At 43.8% G+C, this 25,346-nt stretch overlaps 1 protein-coding gene across 3 annotated transcripts in view; it reads left to right on the plus strand.

Annotated features, from left to right (window-relative positions):
- Window positions 1–25,346, plus strand: part of AUH (AU RNA binding methylglutaconyl-CoA hydratase) — a 140,766-nt gene that overhangs the window by 26,252 nt on the left and 89,168 nt on the right. For all 3 annotated transcript variants that reach the window (XM_029919433.1, XM_029919435.1, XM_029919434.1), the window contains one exon: window positions 7,711–7,797. In XM_029919433.1, coding sequence (XP_029775293.1) covers window positions 7,711–7,797 — 87 coding nt within the window. The remainder of the gene's footprint in view (window positions 1–7,710; window positions 7,798–25,346) is intronic.

A 25,346-nucleotide genomic window follows, 5' to 3' on the forward strand; every position in this document is an offset into this window, starting at 1 on the left:
GAACCCGACACGGGGCTCGAACCCACAGACTGTGCGATCATGACCTGAGCCAAAGTCAGATGCTTAACTGACTGAGCCACCCAGGCGCCCTGAGAAGTTTTTAATTTTATTGAAGTCCATTGTTTTCCTGAGTCTTTGGAGGAGTCTTTAAAAAATTGTGTGTATATCAAAGTCTTGAAGATATTTTTATTTTTAAAATTAGTTTATTATTAAAAACGTTTTAAAATTTATTTATTTAATTTGAAAGAGAGAGAGAGCTGGGGAGAGGACTGCCAGCATAAAGCCCTATGTGGGGCTCGAACTCATGAACTGTGAGATCCATGACCTGAGCCAAAATCCGGAGTTGGACGCTTAATAGACTGAGCCATCCAGGTGCCCTGAGGTGTTTTTAGTTTCATTTAGAAGTTTGATTGCTTTCCTTTCACACGTAGGCTGTATAACACCCCAGCCTCGCTCATCAGAAAGTCCATCTGGTCCTCACTCCTGAAGCGACATCTTTGTCATACGCCAAGCGGGTCATTTTTGGACCTGCTGTTTGTTCAGTGGGTCTTTTTCTCCATGTTTGAGGCAGCATCACATTTTTTTAAAATAGTGTCACATCTTCTTGATTATAATAGCTTTATAATAACATCTTTCTGCTTTAGTACAAATCCTCCGTTTTCTCAGGAGTATCTTTCGTTACGGGCCCTTTGCATTTTCTGCTTGTCATTTTCCAGAAACATGGGGATTTTGATTGGAACTTCATTGACTCTTAATTTGGAGAGAATTTACATCTTTTAGTACGAGGTCCTCTAGCCCACGGACATGATATATTCCTCCATTTATTTAGTTTTCTAATTTATCTTGGGAGAACTTTCTAGTTTTGTTGTGTCAAGATCTTCTACATCTTTTATTAGATGTATTCCCTGGCTCCTTGATTTTTGAAAGTTCTCATAAATGGTGTCTTTTTAAAATTTCACAAATTTCTTTCATGAGTGTATAAAAAGACGGTTGAGTTTTGTATGTTGAACTTGTATTTGGCAACCTTACTAAATTCTCTTGTTTCCATGATTTCTGAATTCTTTTAGGTATTCTTCATGAATAGTTGAGCCATCTGCTATTAATGACAGTTTTATTTCTTCCCTTATGATCTGTAATTGGAAAATTTTCTAATTATACTGACTGGTGCATCTGTGACTGTCTTTAGACGTGAGAAAGGACACCCTTGATTCATCGTTGATCTCTGGGAGGAAGCTTACAGTAATTCACCTTTAAAGGTTATGTTAGTTACAGAAATTTTATAATTATTCTTTATCAGATTAAAAAAGATTTTCTTTTCTTCTTAGTTTGCTATGAACTTTTAATTAAGAATGACTGTTGACTAGATATGCCACCAAAAGCACGCGTGATGAAAAAGTTGAGAAATTGAACTTCATTAAAATTAAAACTTCAAAAAAAAATCAAGAAAATGAAAAGACAAGCCACAGATGGGGAAGAAAATACTTGTTTAATCATATTTGTTTTTTTTAATATTTATTTATTTTGAGCGAGACAGCTGGGTGGAGGGGCAGAAGCAGAGAGAGAATTCCGAGCAGGCTCCCAGTGCAGGGCTCGAACCCACAGCCGTGAGTTCATGACCTGAGCTGAGATCAAGAGTCGGACGTTTAACTGACTGAGCCACCCAGGCGCCCCTGTAAATCATATTTCTGAGAAAGGACTCGTATCTAAGGTATTATACAACTCAATAAGAAGAGAACAAATTATCCAGTAAAAAAAATAAAAAGATTTGAAATGACCTTTCACCAAGGACCTACTGTATGAATGGCTAATAAGCACATGAAAAGATACTTAACCTTATTAGTCATTAGGGAAATGCAAATTTAAAACTGTAATTGGTACTGTTTCACACCCACTAAAATGCTCTAAAGAAGAACACGCTGGTGTTGGTGACCGGGGAAGGGCAGCACGGACCCCTGGGCATTGCTGGCAGGAAGGTGAGAGGTGTTGCAGCCACTGTGGAAAACTGTAACGCTACTTTTTTTAAGTTAAGTAGAAATTTACAGTATGGAGCGTTTCCACTCCTACGTGTCTACCCAAGACCAATAAAAACATTTCCATGCATGAAAACTTGTATGTGAATGCTTATGGAGTGTTTTCCATAACAGCCGAAGAGTAGAAAGACCTCTGTGTCCACCCCTGATGACCGGATAAACAACCATTTTCTCTGTGTCTACGATGGGATGCTATTCGGTAATAAAAAGAAAAACAGTACTGAGTCATTCTTATAACCTGGGAAAACCTGAAAAACATACGCTTGCACGTTGAAGAAGGACACAGAAGAGCATGTAGCGTACGAGTTGATTCACATGAAATGTTTTAGGCAAAGTTTTAGGAAAATAGTGGTTGCCTGGGGATGGAGGGGTCAGGGAGTGTGCCGGCCTGAGTGTGAGGGTCTTCTTATGCCGATGGGAATGTTCTGAAGTTAGACGGCTGTGCAGCTCTGTGAATTTAATAAAAATTATTGAGGTGTATACTTAAATGACTGAATTTTATGTTATGTAAATTCTACCTCAAGAGGTGAAAGAATGAGTGTTGAATTCTGCACCTGCTGAAAGTTTATGTAATTTTCACTTTTATGCTATTAATTAAAAAAAAATGAAACACTTAACATTAAACCAGTCTTCAATCTTGGACTGAATGTAACGGGGTCTTGACACATTGTATTTTATTTATGTTACTACTAGGTATGATTTATAATATTTTGTTTAGGATTTTTTGAGGCTCTGAGAAAGCTTAGCCTGTCATGTTTTTTATTTATAATATTCTCATTGAGTGTTTGTTTTGCAATTCTCCATGTAAGTGTGGGATTGGTGTTAAATTTTTTTATTAAGGTTTTTGCTTTTTTAAAGTAATCGCTTCGCCCAGTGTGGGGCTCAGACTCACAGCCTTGAGATCGAGAGTTGCACGCCGCACGGAATGAGCCAGCCTGGCGCCGGGTTATTTTCATTACATTTGGAAGAATATTCTGTTGGTGCCGCCGGGGCGTGCAGTTTCTCTGTAGGCAAGTTTTAAGTAAGACTTTGTCCATTTCATATACCTCTTTGAATGTATTGGGCCAGCGTTGTTATTGATACTCTTACTGTTTTAATGTCTGTAAATCCTTGGTAGTATTCTCCTTTTCATTTTTGCTGTTGGGATTTCTGCCTTCTTGGATTTTTCCATGAGCAGTCTTTTTTTTTTTTTTTAAAGCTTTTTGCTGTTATTTATTTTTGAGAGAGAGAGAGAGAGAGCAGGGGAAGGGCAGAGAGAGAGAGGGAGACACAGAATCTGAAGCAGGCTCCAGGCTCCGAGCTGTCAGCACAGAGCCCGACGTAGGGCCTGAACTCACAAACTGGGAGATCATGACCTGAGCTGAATGAAGTCAGACACTTAACCGCCTGAGCCCCCCAGGCGCCTCCCATGATGATCAGTCTTGTTAAAAGGCCTATCATTTGTTTCAGGTTTTTGTGTTATTTTTTCAAGTGAGCAGTTTCTTTGATATTTTTCTCCTGCACATTTGTTTTCTATCTTTTAAAAAATGTTTTGCTCCAGGGTGGCCTAGGTGGCTCAGTCGATGAAGCGTCTGACTCTTGATTTCAGCTCAGGTCATGGTCCGATGGTTCATGGGATAGACCCCGTGTCCAGCTCGGTGCTGACGGCGTGGGGTCTGCTTTGGATTCCCTCTCTCCTTTTCTCTCTGTCCCTCCCCAACTCGTGCTTGTGTGCACCTGTTCTCTCTCTCTCTCTCAAAGTGAATAAGTATTAAAAACATTTTTTTGTTCCAGTTTTTACTGTTTCTTCTACTTTACGGATTAATTCTTTTTTAATTGCCTATTTCTTGGTACAGATGTTTAATGAGGAAAGTATTTGCTTGCTTGGTTTACTGGTTAGATGGGGGTTTGCTGAATCCACTGTGATTGTAGACGGGTCAGTTTTCTTTTTGGCTCATCAATTTTTGCTTCATACATTGGGGCTGTCTTATTTTATGCCAGTTTAGAATTCCTGTGACTTTTAGGGGGTCATCATGTTTATTATTACAAAGTGACCCTCTAGCTTGAGTGGTACTTTTTGCCTGAGGTCTCTTTTGTCAGGTTTTTAAAAAAATATTTATTTCTGAGAGAGAGGCAGAGCATGAGCAGGGGAGGGGCAGAGAGAGAGAGGGAGACACAGAATCGGCAGCAGCTCCAGGCTCCGAGCTGTCAGCCCAGAGCCTGACACGGGCTTGTCATGAACCCCGAGATCGAGACCTGAGCCGAAGTTGGAAGCCTAGCCGACCGAGCCCCCAGGCGCCCCTGTTCTGTCGGGTTGTAACAATGACTTCACGTTTCTTCTCCGTTCCTGTTCGCACGTCTTTTAGCCTTTCACTTAAGCCATTTTGCGTCCTTGTCTTCTAAGGCGTGTCTCCCAGGAGTGTGCACAATATGACCTTAAACTGTACTCTCATCATCTGCCTGAAGAAGTCCCTGCAGGGCTGCTGTCAGTGGCCTGCGGCGACAGATTGTGTGTGTGTGTCATGTCTGGAGGACGGGTTTGCTTAGTTCAGACTTCTGGATGCGTAGTTCTGGAGAGACATCACTCCCTTTCTGCTGAGAAGGCAGCTGTCAGTCTTACTCTTCTTGGCTGCTGCTATTTTTTTTTTTTTTTGTCTTTCGTTTTTTAGCAGTTGGTCTTCATATGGTTTTCTTTGTGTTGACCCTGTGTCATATTTAACTTTCAGAGGTCCCGAGTGAAAGCCTGCAGTGTCCCTCTTTGGCAGGCCCTGCGCTCCATCCCCCACGCCTGTGCATTGTTGAGGAGCGTGCACTCCGCCCGCTTGCTTCTGCGTCCCCGCAAACTGTGCTTGTCTGGGGTTCTTGGAGGAGTTGGTGTCGTCATAAGCGATGCCGTGAAAGCTGGCAGAGAAAGTCTACACGAGTTTTTCTTTGTTAAGATGAGCCGTGTTAGGTGTTAGGGTAGCTGACGGAACGGTTCTGTAAGGAGGGTGGTGTTGGTGACGCCAGCCAGGAGACGGGTGATTGCTGGAGCAGTGGCCCCAGGAGACCAGGCTGGCGGAGCCTGGCGCACAGGGTGGCCTCCGTCCCGGGTGGGCTCATCTGTGGGAGCAGGGGGGAGGGCAGGGCGTGGGGGCTTAATCCTGGCACTTAGATTTGGTGGTGGGTGTGGGCGAAGCTTTCCTTCTGAATACTTGTGCTTTCCTAGTAGACGGTATCAGGACCGGGGAGGAGGTCTGAGGTTCAGGGAGGGAGAGGAGTGGAAATGGTCTGTAGACGGTGACTGTGAGCGGAGAAGGGAGGCACGGTGGGGTGGCCGGCGGGGTGGCCGCGGCGCAGAGGCTCCGCGGAGGTGAGTGGCCGTCACAAAGTGAGGGAACTGAGACCCGCCAGCCCTCAGAACTGGAGACCAGCAAGTAAGTTTGTCGTCCGGAGGGACAGAGCGCTCGCGATTGCAGGGCACGTTTCTAAAGTGGAAATGAAAAGTGCTCTCCGGGCCACAAACGTTTAGTGCCCCGTGGAGACGGGCACTTATCCTGGAAACAGATCCCGAGGCCCAGGGGCTCTCACACCGCTGGGCGGGTAGGGCTGGACCAGTGCCCAGATGGAGGCGCCGCCGGGACGCGGTGTGGGGGTGGGCCCCACGGGAGCGGGACCCCTGGACCCACGGGAGCGGGACCCCTGGACCCCCGGACCCTGGCCTTGGCCCGCAGGCTCTCAGGCTGGCCGTGGGTGTCAAAGCGGGCGCCGGTGGGCGCCCCTGGGGCACCGCTGGGGGAGGTGGGGGGCACCTGTGGGGTAGCCACACTGAGGTTGGAGGGCGGGGTGGATCCCGTGATGAGCCCCTGGGCACCTTCAGGACCTTCTCAAGCAGGGTCCCCGCGGGTGCCATCTGCGCCCTCTCCTCTGTCGCCGGCTCCGCCCCCGGTGCGACCCGCGGTCCGCTGCTGTCCCCAGCCCCCTGCCGTCCCCAGCCCCTGTGTGGCACCGGCGGGCGCGGGGCAGCATGGCGTGTTCCCGGTTTGGCAGCGAGCTGAACATTTTTTTCTTTCAACAAATACATCCTAGTGGTCTAGAGTTTTGGCCCTGGAAACAATTTTCTTTGATCCTAAATGTTAATTTTTCATGGAAAAGTTAATTATGAAAACCTGTATCAGGCATTCAAAAATGTTTAAAGACTGACATACTGAGTTCTCACTACCTAACTTAAACAATATGGTGTCACATACAATGTGGACCTCTGTGACTGTTGCCAGTTACTGCTCTGTCCCTGCCTGCAGAGGTCACCACCAACTGAATTTGGTATTTATCCTTTCCATGCATATTTTATATCCCAAAGTAGCATTCTTTACTAATTTTAAGTTTTGTACATATATATGCATGTAAGTAAGCTATACGCCCAATGTGGGGCTTGAAGTCATGGCCCCAAGATCGAGAGTCACATGCTCCACCAACCGGGCCAGCCAGCTGCCCCCTAACTAGCATTCTTTTAAAAAAACTTATGCAAATGGTTATTATCCTATGTATCTTTCTATAAATATATGATAATAATTAAAACAATCATTAAATATAAAGTATATTAATGTTCTATATTAGTATGTTATACATAATTAAATGTTCTTCATCATTTAGATTTATCCATATTGATGCTCTAATGCCTTGATTTTCATGCTGAACATGTACTATTCTGTTGTATAAACACATCTTTTATTAAAAATCCTTTTGATGGGTATTGAGATTAATTCCGAGTTTTTTGCCACTTTGTGTATGTTGCATCGCACGGCGCTGCTGTGCCTGTCTCCTCGGGCATGTGTGAGGGTTCCTAGACTGATGGGTTGCAGGGCATGTGCTCTGTGCATGGCGGTTGCCACCCCCAGGAAGTGTGTGGGCTCAGAAAGTCCAGCCTGGGCTGGTGACTGGTACCACGTCCAGGCACGATTACTTTGTAAGGGATGAACAGAGCGGCAGTAGCTGAGTTACCCTTCCAGGCTGTCATTTTACTTTGTTTTGTGTTTGTTCATTTAAATGGGGGCCTTCCTTTTCTCGTAGAGTTTAATTTCATTAAGAAGACTGCCTCTGTTGAGCCGCAGAGTAAGTGACCCCTTAAGCATTTATTTTTTTCTGTTCCAAATTTATGATTCTGTGATACGCTCGTAATTATGAAATTGTCACTTTGCTCTTATGTTCATGCCAGTGATTTTGAAACATCCTTAGTCCCCAGGGTGGGAATCCATGAAGTCAGACTGATTTTTACAGTGATTCGCTGTTTTCACGGGGGTGACATTTGCAGTGATGGGGCAGAAACAAGGGGACAGTAAAAACTGCCAGCATCCTTGTGAGAGCGGGGGAGGGGCACAAGTCCAGTTATTCATGTTTAATGGGTTTATTTGTACTGTTACACGAACGGTAAGTATTTAGAACATTTCGTGGTTTGGGTATCTGATAGAGTAACTGGTGGTAGGTACCATCTGAAGTAGGTCTCTCCTCAGAGCATGGGGTCCTGAGACAGCCGAGGAGACAGCCCCTCTGACCGCACACGAGGTGACGGGTGGGATGTACCTTGTAGGAGAGACTTTATTCCTCCTCCCGCTGGCCTTTCAGTTGATGTTCAAGTTACGTATGAATCTTAAGTAAGTTTCAGTTCATTGCCGAGACACTTTGTTTGTAACTGGATTGTATTTGTAAATAAAATGCTTTGCAGGTGCTGACCTTAAGGAGAGAGTCAAAATGAATCCCAGTGAAGTCGGTCCTTTTGTCTCCCGAATACGAACAGTGATAAATGAGATCGGTAAGCTCCACTCACCTCCGTTTAGCGCGCTGCAGATGGCCGGCAGCGTCGGGTTTGGGGGGTTGCATGTACGCTTTGGCCAAAATACTTAGGTAATTACATAATCATGTCCTGTAGCTGGTCATGTAATATACTTGATTTGAAAAATTGTGAACAGTATTTTGTAATTAAAAATGCCTCCTATATATGAGGACATGGCAAGGAAGGTAGTTATTGGAAAACAGTATCTCCTAGATAATTGCACAGACACACATTTATAGATTCAGATCCAGAGTTGTGTTGTTGTTTATGTGAATAGGATCCTACCATTTCCTTAGAGTTACACACATCTGGGTAATATTTGTGTCTCAGTACGTATCAACTTTATTATTAACACTTTTTAATATCTTGTGGTGTAGTTCATAGCATTGTCCTGTCCAAAACTATCAATTCAGTAATGTGCACAGGTTTTATTTTCCTGTTTTGGTATTTATGACAAAACATTGGATACATTTATATCAAGTCTTTCAGAGTATGAGCACGTGTGTTTATAGGCTAGATTCCTACACATGGAATTGCACTTCTAGGTATCAAGTGTTCGTTTTATAGTTTAATCCTTTTCGCCAGGTTATGTTCCCAAAATATTGTAATAATTTGCATTCCTGTCAATTACCTGACAGGTCCTGTTTCCTCATAGTTTTGCCAGCATTTAATATTGCTATTTTTCAAGTTCGCCAAGGTTAAAAAAAAGACAGCTTAACATTTTATTTTAATTAATTAATTAATCATGTTTTTGACATCTTAGCATTTTATTTGCTTTTCCCTAGATGCTTGTGTGATGATTTTTCTTTTCAGATGAGGCCTGCCTCCTCCTGGTGCAGACTGCCTCTTCACACCCCTCCTCTTTCCTAGAGCGTCGTTTTCTGTGCTTAGTTACTCAAAAGCCACTTGGTAGTCATCTTTTGTTGTTAAACGTGTCACAGGTATTGTCTCCTAACATGCCACCCTGATTCAATTCCTATATTTAAATTGAAAACTTTTAATATCTAGAGGGTACTAAGTTCTCTTCATTATTCTTTTTCCTTTTTCCTTGAAGAGTTCCTTTGGTGATTGCTACACATCCGTTCTCCCAAATGAACTTGGCATTATTAGTTTTTAAAACGAGGAGGAAAAAGACTGTCATGGGACTGTGATTGGGATTTCTTTAAATCCTATTTAGAAAGAATTAACATTTTTATGATACTGAATTTTTCCATCCATGATGTGTTGGGTTTAATTTTGTACGTGTGGGGGTCGTTCGGTGTTCTGATGTCCTTTGGGAAGGTTTTTCCACATTGGCTTTGTTGCTTTTGTATCTCCCTCCCCTGCGCCCCCATTTATTCCTGCTAGTTTATAGCATTTGTTCCTTTGAATGGGATTTTATCTCCCATTTCTGGTGAAGTCTGGTTATTGTAGTTCTGTAGGAAAGTTATTAAATTTTAAGCGTTTATTTTATATCACACCAGGTTGATAATTATTTATACTGGCAGTTGTTATTTCTCAGTTAATTTTCTTGTTTTCCAGATGAAAGTTCATTATAAGTAATGCTGTTTTTATCTTTACTTTCCCAACATTTTGATCTTACGTATTTTCCCTGTGTTTGTACCTTGGCCGGACCCCTCAGCACAATAGTCAGTTGTCGGACTAGTTCATCCTCAGCTTTATTTGACTTTGATGAATGCTTTTAATATTTTGCCAGTAATTATCAAGTTCAGGGAGTTTTCTTCTATTTTACCCTTTTAGGAAATTGTTCCTGTCTTTTAATCAGGATTAGGCGTTAAAACTTGTCAAATGCTTTTTTTTTTTTGATACAGCTGACCCTTCAGCAATGGGAGGTTTGGGGTGTTGGCCTCAACGTGGTTGAAAGTCGGTGTAGCTTCTGGCTCCCCGGGACGTGACTGTGGGGGCTTTCTGTTGGCCAGAAGCCTTACTGGCAGCGCCGTCAGTTAGCGCTGTTTCTGTGTTAATAGACACTCTTACGGCAAAGTAGTAATACTTTAATAATAATATGCCTAATATTAATATCATCATAATAGTCTTAGAAGAAAGTAAGCTAGAGTAAATAAAATGTTATTAAGGAATCATGAGGAGGAAATACATTTATAGTACTGTACTGTATTTATTGAAAAAAAAAACCTTACATATAAATGGACCAGCCCAGTTCAGAGCTGTGTTAAGGGTCCCCTGGTCGGCATATATTAGAATTCATGTCATCTCTCATGTAATAGTACAATTTGTGATGCTGTACTGGCCGTGGTTTACTGCAATAGAGCCCACCAGGTCATTGTGGCTCGTGGTTACAGGGGTACACACTGCTGGGTTCCACTTTCATATGGTTTGCTATAATCATAAATGAGATCGATCTTCTGATTCTTTTTTTGTGTGTCACCCTCATCTGGTATCAAGGTTGTTGAACTTCATAGAATGATCTTGGCTTTTCTGTGCTGTATAGGGAGGTCCTCTGTTATTTCAGCGGTGAGTAGAACTTGTCCATGTAACATCTTTTTGGGGTCTTGTGTTGGTTTTGTTATTGTTTACGTGTTTGTTTGATTTTGAAGCTAAGTTTTAGGATGTATTTGTGTGTTGTGTTGTCACCGTGCTGCTGTCCCCGGGGCTCTGCTGTGCTGCCCCTCCGGCCTTGGCCTTGCGCTCGGATCTGAGGTCTCCTAGGGTGGAGCAGGGGCCGAGCCCCGTCTTGGAAGCAGAAGTTGACCCTGCCTCTAACTCTGTGTGTCTGCTGGGAGGCGTGGGCCGGGGCCGGTCCAGTTGTAAACATCACCTTGATGTTTCTTCCAAGCCTCTTTCCATCCTATCAATTCTGGAATTAGAGCTCTTCTGAGACTTTTAAAAAGAAGACCTGGTCCTGTTTTTGCACTGGCGTGTTCTCCTCGGTGACTGCAGTGTAGCATTTCTCCTCTGGGCCCTCATCAGTCTTCAGTCTTCGGTCCGTGAATCCCCAGGATTTGTAAATGATGCTTTTTGTTAGAACATTACACTGGACATAAAATTTTAAGTTGTCTTTTGTGGCGGCTTAATGAGATTTCTAGGGGCCGATAGAAGCTGTGTTTTGATCTGATCCACTCATTGATTGTATTGAACAGGGCAGGCTGACTTCCTTAAAGGCACAGATAATGTCTTAGGCTGTGCAGAGCCATTATGCTTTCCTTCACAGCTACTCAGCACTGTTTTTCTAGAGCAGTTTTAGGTTCCATCTCCATTGAGGGGAAGGTACACAGGTTCCTCTCATGCTCCCTGCCACCATGCGTGCATAGCCTCCCCTGCTCTCAGCGCCCCTCCCCTGCTCTCAGCGCCCCTCCCCTGCTCTCAGCGCCCCTCCCCTGCTCTCAGCGCCCCTCCCAGCACGGCGCGCCCATCGTACAGTTGAGCCTCTGCCCATACGTCATAATCTTCCAGAGCTCGCACTTCGTATGCGGGTTCTCTGGTGTCGTGCCGTAGGTGGATTTGGACACATATTTAATGACATGTACCCACCAGGCTAGTGTCACACAGTACTTCCGGGGCTCTAATATTCTCCCTGCTCTCCTCTCTGACAACCTGGTTTTCCATCTCCATCAGTTCTGCATTTCCAGAATGTCATCTTGTAATCCTACAGTATGGAGCCTTTCCAAATGGGCTTCTTGCACTTAGTAAGACACTTTTTACGTTTCCTCCCTTTTTATGCCTTGATATCTTACGTGTTTCTAGTGCTGAACAATATTCCCTCGTTTAGATGGACCACAGTTGGTTATCCATTTGCCTGCTGAAAGGCATTCGGTTGCTTCCAAGGGTTGACACATTATGAGTAAAGCTTCCGGAAGCTTGTATGTATGGGTTTTTGTGTGGACACAGGTTTTCAACTCTTTTGGGAAAATCCAAGGAGCGTAAATGCTGGGTCACATGGCCAGAGTGTTTAGTTTTGTATAAGAACCTCCCGCCTCCCTTCCCAGCGGGTGTGTTGGGGTGCCTCCCCCAGCAGCGAGAGAGCATGTCCAGGCTCCTGTCCTTGTCCGCATCTGGGGTTCTCGGTACTGCAGGTTTGGCCATTCTGATAGGACGTAGGGTCATCTCGTTGTTTTAATTTGTATTTCTGTGATGGCATACGACATGGAGCATCTTTTTACATGCTTGTTTCCTGTCTGCATACCTGTGCTGAGGTGTCTGTTAAGATTTTAGCCCAGTTTTCAGTTGAGTTGATTGTATTTCTTATTGTTTAGTTTAAGAGTTCTTTGTATATGTTAGATAATAGTTCTTTATCAGAGATCAGAATATTTTATAATTATTTTCACCCAGCTTGTAGTTTGGTTTTTTTTTTTTCTCTTGACATTATTTTTTTGAATAGTGTAAGTTTTTTAGCTTAATAAAGTCCAACTTACCATTTCTTTCATGGATTGTGCTTTGGTGTTGGATTTAAAAAGCCGTTGGCCATCCCCACAGTCATCTAGGCTTTCTCCTGTGTTATCTTTTAGGAGTTTTATAGTTTTGTGCTTTACAGTTAGATCTGTGATCCATTTTGAGTTAATGTTTGTGAAGTTAATGAACGTCTGTGTCTAGAGTCCTGGTTTTGCATGAGGATAGTATTATTCCAGCACCATTTGTTGAAAAGACTATATTGCCTTTTCCCCTTTACTAAAGATTGGTTGATTATGCGTGGCTGAGTCTGGGCTTTCTATTCTGTTCCTTTATCCATTTGTCTGTTTTTTGTTTGTTTTTGGGTTTTTTTTTTTTTTTTTTGCCAGTAACCACACTGTCTTGATTACTGTAGCTTTATAGTAAGTCTGGACTTTGGGTACTGTCAGTCCCTCAACTTTGTTTTTCTCCTTCAATATTGTGTTGGCGGTTTTGGGTCTTTTGCCTCTTCATATAAACTTTAGACTCAGTATGTTGATAGCCACAAAACAACTTGTGGGAAGTTTTATTGGGATTGCATTGAATCTGTACATCGAATTGGAAAAAACTGACATCTTCACAATATCGAGTCTTCCTATCCATGAACATGGAATATCTCTTCATTTATTTAGTTACGTGATTTCATACATTAGTTTTATAGTTTTTCTCATATAGGTCTTACACATATTTTTTCTAGGTTTATACCTAAGTATTTTATTTTGAGGCATGTTAGTGTAAGTGGTATAAGTGTGTTTTTAATTTCAAATTCCACTTATTCATTGTTGGTATATAAAATAGTGATTGACTTTTGCATATTTACCCTGTGTCCTGCGACCTTGGATTAATTGTGTTTTTGTTCCAGAAGTTTTTTTGTAATTCTTTCATATCATCTGCATAGTCAAAAATCATGTCATTTGCAAGCAAAGACAGCTTGATGTTTTCTTTTCCAAATTGTAATACATTTTGTTTCTGTTTTTTGTTTGCTTAATTACATTTGTAAGGACTTGTAGTATGATGTTGGAAAGAAAAAATGAGAAGAGACATCCTTGCCTTGTACTAGGTACTCAACTTTGACATGTGCTGAAGCAGCCACAGACAAAATGTAAACAAATGTGTTTCCCTGTTGCAGTAAAATTATATTTACTGTGAAATTTAAATTTTATATAGTTTCCATGTGTTACAAAACAACATATTTAATTTGTTTCTTTTTTTCAGCTGTTTAAAAATATAGAAGCCATAGTAGTTTACAGGTTTTACTGAAACAGTCACTGGGTCTGATTCCTTCCTTCCCTTCCTCCCTCCCTTTTTTCTTTCCATTTATCCATGCACTCATCCATCTCAGATGTCCTGTTTCTTTTCTCTTTCTCCTGTTTTTTGGCATTAATTCTAGTCTTCCACTCTTTTTATTTATATTTAAGAAATATACTGACTTGGCAGTTCTGATTTGGACAACTCCCTTCATGTTTGGTGCAGCCCTTTTTGGCTTTTGCATTTTGGATATTTGAAGGTTTTAAGGTCTTTGTATCCTTTTCTAGGGAGCAAAGTTGGAGCAAAAGACTTACAAATGAGGTGGAGAGTGGAGTAAGAAAAAGAAACAAAACAGCACAAAAACTGAAAGACAGCTCGTCAGATCCTAACAGAGCATAAGGAGGATAAGAGGCACAGCCTTAGGACTGACTGACTAAGGTGATGGAATAAGTCCAGTAATGACCGTTGATGTCAGTTGACTAAACTCGTATAAAACATACATGTTCAGATTTTATTAAGACACTTTAATCAACTGTATGTTATTAATAATAGCCACATCTGTTGTAGGTTTTTTCAATACTCTTTAAGACAAAAACCATTACTAGGAAGAGAGAGACACTGCATGTTAAGTTTAAGTTAAGATTAAGTTATTCATAAGACTAAACTTGTATGTTCCCAAAAAACAAAAGAACTAAAAATATACAAATAAAACCATATTGGATATATACAGGATAAACTGGGAAATCCTTCATAATTGTGGATGATTTCAGTCCATTTCTCCCAGCTTAGCATGAGATTGAAAGATAGAAGTTAAAGATTTGAACAGTGTTCAGGTTGGTTTAATGGACTCTTAAATCTAAATTGGAGAATATGTGTACTTCTCATCAACATATGAAACATTTACAAAAACAGATTATGTGCTGGACCCTAAAATCTCTGTTAAATTCCAGAAGATTAATAACATAGAGACCATGTTCTCTGTTCCAAATGCAATTAAGTTAGAAAAAAAATACATAAAATAGATCTTTTAAAAACCATATATTTGTAAATTTAAAAGGACTGTTAAGTAACTAATGACTCAAGAAAGTATTATGGAAAGAATACTAACACTGAATGAATATAAAATTGCTTTATGCCCAGATATTTGAGATTCAGTTAAAGTGATAGTTTAACACCATGTTATCAGGCAAAAACCACTGGCAGAAAGTAGCTAAGCATTTCCTTAAACAGTTATGCGTCCAAACAGAGTTGAAGGAAGGCCATGAAACGAGGATCCGAAATCTGTGAGACGGAGCTGGAGTTGCAGAGGAGGGGATCGGCACGAGGCGAGGCTTCCGTACGAAGGGCTGGAGGACGTGTGCCCGTGGATGTTACAGACGAGAGGCGGGCTGTGGTTAGGGACAGAGCAGAGAGTGTAAAGATTATAAGAAATACTGGGGAAATCTTTATGCCAATAAATGTGAAGTTTCTGTCCCAAGTAACGATGCTCTGGAGTAGTCCTATAACCGCTGGAAGGACTGAGTAGTAGTTGAAAGTGTTTTCACAGAGAAAGTGCCAGGCCCAGCTTCTACATGTTCAGTGATTTGCTTTCAGGTGCTTTCCCCAGCCTGTAAGGATCAGATCATTTCAGTCCTCTCCAGAGGCCTCCACAGAACAGTACGGCCAAAGTTACTCCTAAATCATTATTTCTGATGAGCCTATGGCCCTCGTGTGTGAACAGAGACAGTAGAGGAAAAGAGAGGGGCCAGTCTTGCTCATCAGGATCATGGATGAAATTCAGTAGGTTTTTAAGAAGAAGACCAAGTTGGATTTTCCCAAGAATACAAGGGGGAAGAGGTTCCCATTTGAAAATATTAAATTTAATTTGTGACATTAGCTAATTAAGATAAAATAATGTGTTTCCTCAATAGATTGATGAAAAGAATTGGGAGATGTCAAGTCTATTCATAGAAAGAGGTCAAGGCAGATAGACGTAGAAGGGAGCTTCCTTAGTTTGATGAAAGGTGTCTGTTTTTTAGTAGTAAAACGTAAAAGTAGTCTCCAAAGGGCCCACTTTGGGCCTTTAGTAGTAGACAAAAGGCCCACTGTCACCAGCTTTGTTCAGCAGTGTTCTGAAAATCCTGGCCTGCGTGGAAAGGCAGGAAATAGAAATATAAAATAATGACCCAAAGAAGAAATGTAACGCTGCCTGGCTCAAGTGGTATGATGGTCTCCACTGAAAATCTAAAAGGATCAACAAATTATTAGGAATACTGAGTGTCTCAGGATTCCCAGATATAAGGTCCATATTTAAAAATAATCAATTGTGCTTCCTGATACCAGCAGCAACCAAGAAATGTCAGTCAAGAAAATATACTATTGAAAACAGGAGCACAAATGGATTTAGAAATATACACAATCCATAGGGAAAAATTATGAAACTTAACAAAAGACATTAAAAAAAATAAATGGAGACTCATTAGCTCCTTGAATAGGTGGATTCAGTATCGAGAAGATGATTCCATTCTTTTTAATGCTCATTTTTGAGAGAGCGAGAGTGAGAGAGTGGGACAGGCACAGAATCCGATGAAGGCTCTAGGCTCTGGGCTGTCAGCACAGAGCCTGATGGGGGGCTTGAACTCACGAACTGTGAGATTACGACCTGAGCCAAAGTCAGACAGTTAACCAACTGAGTCCCCCAGGCACCCCAAGATGATGATTCTCACAAATGATTCAATATACAGATTCAAAGTAACTACACTTACATTCTCAGCATTAATTTTGTGAGGAACTTGATGAGCGTAATGAGTCCCCCGAATAGCTAAACATTCTTAGAGAAGAAAGTGAGGAGCCTCGCCTTATCAGTACTCAAGACTTTGTCTAAAGATCTGAAAATTAAGATGGCATGTTTTTGGCTTCGAGCGAGACCAGTGAAGCCCGGGGTGACCACCGAGGCCCGGCAGGTGCGCACGAGCAGGGGACCTGCTGTGGGAGAGAGCGGGCGGTTGCGGGGTGTGTGAGGGGGAGGGTGAACGTCTGTGATCTTGATGGAGTGAAACATTTGTCAAACATAGAATACATAAAACAAAGGTTTATAAATCCTACCTTATTAAACCTAAGAAAATTTGTTTATTAAATGGTGCTGTAAAGAAAGTAGAAAGAAAATTTATTAAATGGTGCTGTAAAGAAAGTAGAAAGAAAATTTATTAAATGGTGCTGTAAAGAAAGTAGAAAGAAAATTTATTAAATGGTGCTGTAAAGAAAGTAGAAAGAAAAGCCATTAAGTGGGAGAAAATACTTGAAACCTATAACTGGCGTGTGTGTGCGTGTGTGTGCGTGTGTGTGTGTGTGTGTGTGTGTGTGTGTGTGTGTGATCAGCACACAGACACGGGCATGCGGCCTGGCAGTCTGGGGACACACCACAGAGACCACGTTTCACACATCTATCAGATGAGCCTGACCTTAGCAGGGTTTGGGAGGAGGCAGATCACCAGGCGGATTCAGTCACTAATGAGAGTACAAAGTGAGTCACTGTTGAGGAAAACCACTTGGTGTTGTCTTACAAGGTGAATATTCACATTCCGTAAGACTGATCTCTTTTTTAGGAGGTATCTACCAAGAGGGCAAGGCTTTAACGCTGTTTTTCCTAGACCCATAGTAAGAGACATATGCACAGTTTAGCCCCGTGAACACACAGGGTGGGCCTCAAAGGCCCTGAAATAATACCCTTTCTTTGTGCACTGTGTTTGGATATTATACTATTTTATTGTTAAAAATGCCTGATTTTAACCCAATGGATGGATTACTACTTGGAGTTTGAAACTACACTGTTCTATAGGCATTTTGCCCTTCTGTCCTCGGGAAGCTTCTACCAGGATGCAAGGAGACTGTTTACAGTAGCAGTATTGTTAATAATAAACAGCTGGAGACAGCCACACTTCAGGGACAGGGGCCTGGGAGAACGTTTGGTGTGTTTGTACAGTTGTGCTGTAGAGAGTGCGACACATACGTGAGTCACTTACATGTGTAACAACATGGATTAGTCTTTCAAACAGTGAATTAAAACCAGAGAATCTATTTTTTTATACAATTAAAAGCATATGAAACAGCATATAGTTTAGAAATGTGTGTATACTGAGATCACATATACATGCCCACACAGGAAAAACAGGAGAATGATAAACCTAAGAATGCACAGGTTTGGGATTACCTCTGGGCTTGGGAAGGCAGGTTGAAGAGTAGGTGAGGACATGTGGCCGGGGTGGGGGGTGTTCGTTCTGACCTAGTTCTTTCCTCAGCGGTTTTAAGGCCGTTTTCATTATTATGCTTCCTTACGTGTGTCTGCTACATCCATTCTTCATATTTGCCAGACTAGGTCAAACGGTGCTTAAAATACTCCTCTATCTTGAAATCTGCAAACGTTTCTAATGTTATTTCTCGAATAGTTTTCTGCATCTCCTTCCTTGAGTCATCTTTTCAAGCAAAGCCGGAATTCCAGATTTTTAGAAAATAACTCCTACTTTTAAGGATTTTCAAGGGAGAGGAGAAGACCCCTGGGATGTCAGACACTGTGGGTTTATGGGCGCAGCTGCCCAGCAGGCTTCCCGCTCCCTGGCTGGCCCCTCTCCACGCGGTCCCCTCGGGGAGCTGATTTTCTGCGGAGGAGGGTTTGCAGGGGTGAGCGCTTCCACCGGAGGTGCGGTCGTGTCCGGTGGATGGGAGGGGACGCGGCAGGTGGGACCCTGCGCTGCGCACCCGGGCGGCGTGTAGAGACTCGGGGGGCTTGCTGAGCCTCTGGGCGTTTTGCGAGCTGGTGCCCCAGCCGCCGTGGCACGGGGCGCAGCGGTACGAGTCCGGGCGCCGCGGGCTGTCCCCCTCTGCGTTGTCCTTCGGCCCCTGCTACAGTTCTACTTCCCGGTCCTGGAGGATCTCTCCCGGGGTGTCAGGGGTCACGGACTTGCTTCCTGGCCCCGCTTGCTCTTCATGAGGGCGTCTGTCAGGAGCTTACAGGTGCTGAGCGCCCTGGGAAGCTGTTCCGTGTTATTAGAGATGAGAAAGAAGTCATGAACTCCTTACGTGACTGTCCTAGCTTCTTCGGAAGCCACCTCTTTGTTTTTTTTATTAATCGTTTATTACCAAGTTGGTTACCCTTTAACGCCCAGTGCTCTTCCCCACGAGTGCCCCTCCTGTGACCATCACCCCTGCCCCTTCCCCCTCCCTCCTCAGCCCTCAGTTTGTGCTCAGGATTCAGAGGTCTCTCATGATTTGCCTCCCTCCCTCTCCCCAGCTCTTCCCCCTCCAAAATCCTAGAACAAAATTTAGGTCTTTTGCTGTTTTCAAAGACATTGAAAAGGTTAATCACTGTTTCAGGCCCCCTCCCCTTTTCAGGAATGGGGTGCCTAGGTTGACAGCAGTAATGGGTTATTTTGAAATCTTAGGCCTGAGCAAGTCATTACAGATGCACAGACATGAAATTACCTGGATCTACTGAAAGCTGCCGGGCAGCGCTCAGGCCCCTTGGGACCCCCGCTGTGCAGGACCACCACGTGGGAGCGCACGTGATCTCCCCTCCCCACGGCCAGCCTGGTCTCAGGAGATGCTGCCTCATGTACAGCTAGGAGGCATTTCGGACTTGTTTCTCAAGGGGAAACTGCGGGCAAGCCTGCCTGCTTCTCGAGCTGAGGCCTCAACAAATTGCTGTCTGATGATAAAAAGATTTTCAAAATAGGTTTTCACCAGAATTTTGAATTCTGCAACCTAGTGTGATACAGATGGTGTTTTGTAAACGACCCTCTGGGGCACTTGGGGGGCTCAGTTGGTTGAGTGACCAACTTCAGCTCAGATCATGATCTCACAGTTCGTGTGTTTGAGCCCTGCGTCGGGCTCTGTGCTGACAGCTCGGGGCCTGGAGCCTGCTTCTGGTTCTGTGTCTCCCTCTCTCTCTGACCCTCCCCTGCTCATGCTGTCTGGCTCGCTCGCTCTCTCAAAAATAAATAAAACATTAAAAAAAATGCTAGGCATGTTCAGCTCTTATCCTTTTTTTAATGATGAAATGAAGTTGCAGAGGCTTTAATTTAGTTATGTAAATGTTGAGCTGTACCTGCATTGAAATATAGGTAATTATGTCAGAAGGAACACAAATGAAAATTTATCCATTTAACAAACATATCTTTTTTAAGATTTTGTAACAGCATAAAGTTTTACAAAAAGAAAACAATTTAATTTTGTAAGTTTTCTACTCTTCTGATCAATTTTTTCCCCTGTGATAGAAAACCTGTTCATGTGCACTTTTCTCTCAGAAAAATCTGTCAATTCAGGTCACACGCATTTTGCACAACAGAATGGTAGAATCCTGTGTGAAAAAACTTACGTAAACTTTATGGCGTGAACCTCTTCTCAAGTTGTACTTCTCATTTCTTTTTCTTTCCTTAGCGTGGTTTCGAAGTTTAGAATTGAGACACACCTGAGTTTTAGAGTCGACTCAACGCATTACAGAATAAATCCCTAGTAAATAAGAAAATAAATAAAACGAGAACCCACCGCAGGTAACAGCAGGGCACTCCACCGCATTTTTGTCTTGGCCACCCTGCGGCGGAGGCTGGTGACCAGACTCCGCCTCGTCCCACCCCTGCCTAGGCTGGTTTAGCCCAAGAGAGCACGCACTGTTCTTTTTCTTTTCCCCCCCGAGAGAATGAGTGAGAGCACAGGCCAGCAGGTGGAGGGGAGAGAAGCGTGAGCAGGCTCCATGCTCCGCACACGCGCGGAGCCTGACACAGGGCTCGATCTCACGACCTGAGCGGAAATCAAGAGTCAGACGCTCGACTGACTGAGCCGCCCAGCTGCCGGAGTGAGTACTCTTCAGTGTTTTGGTAACTGGACGATCTTTCTGCCATCTTAATCTTAAACTGGAAGTTACATTGTATCTCGTAGTATAAACTTGCTCTCGTGATGCTGTCAGAACATCGGCTCAGCTTAGCTTTTTCCCAAAGACACTGTCCTAGGATGTTAGTTTTGCTGCAGAAAGGTTACGTTTATGCATGGCCATAGTGTGGTGAGCTGCTCTGAATTGCTTTGGTCGAAGTATGGAAGCGACGGTTTGAGGATCTCTTCGGTGGAGGCAGACGGCGTGGGTGCGAGTCGGTCTGCTGCCATCTGGCACCTCTTTCCTGGGGGGGAGCACCGCGGGTTTCTCGTACCCGTATCTCGCGTGGTAGCTGGCACACGGGCACACTGGGTCCACGGTTGGAGAGGTAAAACGACTGGGGCCCGTTGGTGTAGACGGGAGAACCTTGCTCTCTCCTCCACAGTGGGTCCTCTGGAATCCGTCTGTCCCCCGCTACCCCGGGTCCCAGGAATCCTGCCTGCGCTGGCCTGGGCTTCTCTCGTCCCCCTGTTACGTTGCTCCCAGGACCTGACTGAGGGCCGTAGAGCAGACGCTGTCTATTTTACTGTGATTCGTAAAACAGGAGAGCTGCCCCTTTGCTGGATCGAGTGGCAGGGGTAGCTCAGGGGTCCCAGTGTGCAGCGTGAGGGTCGTTGGTGCTCAGAGGACCTCCAGGTGGAGCGGTCAAGCAGGCGACTAGATAGGAGTTTGGGGTTCGGGCCCATTTCTAGGCTTGCGGTGGAAAGTGGGGAGGCCTCAGGATGCTGACCTTAGGTGGAGCCTCGATGCTGGGCGGGGCACCCACGGGGTCACTGCCGGGACAAGAGTGCAGCACGGTGATGGTTCAGCACTGGGATGACAAGAACCAGAAAGGCGACGCCGAAAGGGCCACCAGGAAGGGAGGTAGGAAGCAGAGTGTTCTGAGAGCCGGGTGAGGAAAGTCTCCCATGAGAGAGGCCTCGGCCGCACGCTGCCAGGCGTGTCCGGGAGGGGAGTGGGGGGAAGGCGTCCCCGCGACGCTGACACGTGGCCCTGGGGGGGGGGTGAGCATTGGGACGGGGCGGCCGCGCTGGGCGGGCCCGCGGTGCTGCAGCTCCGCTCCGTGGGCGGTTTGGAAGGGCCCCCGATCTTACCTGTTGGGCTTCTTGGTGTAGGTTGGTTCAGAAAAAACTGGTTATGTGGAATTTACCCTGTTTTGGATAAAAACTTCCCGTAATTTTCTCTCTTAAAAAACCAAACTATAAATGATAGTATTTGGGAATTTTTTTCTCGAAAGTATGTCTGTAGCTTTCTGATTGGTCGTGGCTTCATAGTAATCGCTGAGGTCCGACGCAGAGCTCTTGAACATGAGTAACATCTTACCAACGGTTCAAGTGTTGTATTTGTCACTTCATGCGTTTGTTATATTCTTGTTACCTACATAACCCGTGACCCTAAGGCCTGTGCTCTGTAAAGGTGCAAATCCACGCAAAGGCCCTACCGCCCCATTTTAGGATTGAGAGATTGAGTAATGAAAGCAAAAGGGGGTGCCCAGATTCCAGATACATTCCTTTTCAGCTTCCCATCTGAGTTGGAAGCATCTGATACTTACAAAACCCAGAGGTGATTGATTTTTTTAAAAATGTTTATTTCTGTGGTGTGTGTGTGAGTGTGTGTGTGTGTGTGTGTGTGTGTGTGTGTGTGTGAGAGAGAGAGAAAGAGAGAGAGAGAGAGCGCGAGCATGAGCGCGCGCAGGAGCCGGGAGGAGAGGGAAAGAGAGAACCCCAACAGGCCCCACGCTCAGCACAGAGCCCGGTAGAGCGCTGTCTCACAAGCCTGAGGTCATGGCCTGAGCGGAAATCAGGAGTCAGACGCTCGAGTGACTGAGCCACTGCCTTACTGATCGGGTTTTTTTTAATTAGAGTTTGGTAGTTTATCGTCTTTGACAGTTCAGAGCTTTTTCAGATACTTTGCGTTTTACTTTATCTGAAATAAAGCTTATTTTGAAAATACTTAATTAGTGCCACAGTAACTGTTATCACATACGATTTTAAAGATTATGCACTTACTATATTTTTTCCTATCCTCTGATTGTTTGACATTTATTTACTTATTTTAAGTGTTTGTTTATTTTTGAGAGAGAGAGAAAGAGTGGGGAGGGGCAGAGAGAGGGAGAGAGGGGATCCGAAGCAGGCTCCAGGCTCTGCGCTGGCAGCACAGAGCCCGATGTGGGAACCGTGAGATCATGACCTGAGCGAAAGTTGGGTACTTAGCTGACTGAGGTGCCTTGACTTTTATTTTAGATGTGTTACGGATTGTTGAGTAAAGAGCATTTTTAAAGTTTGCAGATTTGTCAGTCTCCCCTGCTGACCGCCCCCCCCCCATTTGATGTAATAACCAGAAATTGGAAGTGCTAAATTATGGTACGTGAGGCATGGATGACACACTCCGGTTGAATGCACTTATTAGTTCTCCAAGTGGAAACTTCCAGATCTCACTTTCCAGTTTCTTATCCTTTGTCCAGGAATGACAGAAACCCGACACAAGTACCCAGGAGTCTGTTGTTCTCCCTCAGAAGTGTTTACATCCCTGCCTGTTGGAGCATCGGATAGAGTCACACTTCCCTTTGCCCCTTAGAGTCCCTCCCCTTCTGTGTTTGGAGTTTTATTGCTGACTTTTCCTGGGTGTTCCTCACGTTATGACTTTGGATGGTTGTGTGGAAATGATACTGTTATGCTAAACAGAGCCAAAGAAGTGGACTTATCAACCAAGCTCTGTCACTTACTTTAAAATATTACCCCAGAATATTCTAGAATTTTGCAAGACCAGAAAGGGAAATGACGTTAATTCTTTTTTGTTTTTTTCATGTTTGTTAGCTTTTAATTCCATGAGGAATATCTGAATGTATGTTTAAGGTACAAATTTGGAACTTTTTATTTTTATTTTTTTTTTAATTTATTTTTGAGACAGAGAGATTCAGAGCATGAGCAGGGAGGGGCAGAGAGAGAGGGAGGCACAGAATCTGAAGCAGGCTCCAGGCTCTGAGCGGTCAGTACAGAGCCCAACACGGGGCTCGAACCCACGAACTGTGAGATCATGAGCTGAGCCGAAGTCGGAGGCTTAACCGACTGAGCCACCCTGGCGCCCCTGGAACTTTTTAAAGCAGTTTCCCCCCATTCTCTTTCTGTCCACCTATTATTGCTAGTTCCCTGATTTAATATTTTATTTAATATTTTAGACTTTTTCTTGGCCCTTTCATGAATATTTATTTGTATACATGCATTGAACATACATTATATGCAAGCATTTTTGTGAAAATAACCACATAAGCAAGTTTTCTAGTTTTTATTTTTATTTTTGGAAATTAATAATTTCCTAGGAATTTATCCATTTCATCAAGATTTTCAAGTGCATTGGTATAAAGTCATTCCTAACATTCTCTCCCTGTTTAATTATCTGGAGAGTCAACACTGACTTTTTTCCCGGTGTTGCTGGCTGCTGTCCTCTCTCTGGTTTCTTCTTTGATCATTCCCTCCAGATTCTTTGCAGTTTTTCTGTGCATTTCAGAAATCTCTTTTGGGTTTTATTAATCCCCTCTATTGTTTCTGTTTTATTAATTTCCACCCTGATTTTTATTAATTTTTTTTTCCTTCTGGTTAAATTTGCTGCTTTCTTTTAAACTCCTCAAGGCGGGTGTGTGTGCCCGTGTTTCGTGCGAAGGAGGCGCGCCCTAGAGCTTGTCGCTGCCCAGTGTGCTCTTCTTCCTTCCTGCCGGCTGCCTGCTCCTCGCCGCCCTGCTCTGAGTGGTGTCCTGTCGCCACGGGCAGGCTCACTGGTTTTCTCTAAGCTGTACTTAATTCGGTGCACACATTGACTTTTTTATTTCTTTCAAAAATACTTTTTGGTTCTTTTAGAAATCTGTTAAATCACTTTTTATAGTTCACAGTGTCATCCTTGGCTTCGTGTCTTGATGTCAGAGTCAATGTTTGAAGATTGTGGATCTCAATTTTGGATGGACACTTTCTTATGGCTTCTTTCTACCGATTCTTACCGTGTCTTCTTTTCTTTCTTCTTTCTCCTCTCCTCTCGATCCTCTCTCTCTTCTCTTTCTTTTCTTTTCTTTCTTTCCTTCCTTCCTTCCTTCCTTCCTTCCTTCCTTCCTTCCTTCCTTCCTTCCTTCTTTCCTTCCTTCCTTCCTTCCTTCCTTCCTTCCTTCCTTCCTTCCTTCCTTCTTTCCTTCCTTCCTTCCTTCCTTTCTTTCTTTCCTAAAAATATTTATTTATTTTGAGAGAGTGTGTGAGCAGGGGAGGGGCAGAGAGGGAGAGAGAGGGTCCCAAGCAGGCTCTGCACTATCAGCACAGAGCCTGATGTGGGCTTGAACCCACAAACCGTGAGATCATTACCTGAGCCGAAGCCAGGAGTTGGAAGCTCAACCCACTGAGCCCCCCAGGCGTCTCCATTGCCAGTGTGGTAGACATTGTATTTGAAAGATTATTTCTCGGAATATTTGGAGTCCAGTTTTCTCCAATGTGGAATTTTTTTTACCTCTGCACTTTTAAGAAGTGTTTCCTTGTGCATTTGCTAGAGACCCGCCATAATGTGCGTGAGAACTTTCCACCGATGGACATTTAGGTAGTTTTCAGTTTTTTATGAGGACGAACAGCAGCGCAGAAAATACCATACATATCATCACGCTATCTGAGGGGCCGCAGTAAGTAGAAACCCTTCTAAGGTTTGGAATAAATTGAAAAACAAAATGTGGAAGAAGGGACAGACTATCCTCTCAACTCCTGATCTGAGTTCGGCTGAAGGTTGCGGCTGTAGGTCTGTTGAGGGGTTGGCCCGTTTGGATGTCCCATGTCTGCTCGGCGTCCCCTGTCACAGCTGGGCTGGGTTGGCACGGGCCACCTCCTGCGCCACTTGGCCCGGCGCCCGTGTTGAGCAAGTCACAGGGCGCTTTCCACATGGGCACGGAGGAGAACCTGTGTTCTTGGAAAGAGGAAGGAGCTGAGCCAAAGATAAGGCCATTTTGTATTTTTAAAATTTATCCACTGAA

Source organism: Suricata suricatta, chromosome 13, assembly GCF_006229205.1.
Source record: "Suricata suricatta isolate VVHF042 chromosome 13, meerkat_22Aug2017_6uvM2_HiC, whole genome shotgun sequence".
Lineage (NCBI taxonomy): Eukaryota > Metazoa > Chordata > Mammalia > Carnivora > Herpestidae > Suricata > Suricata suricatta.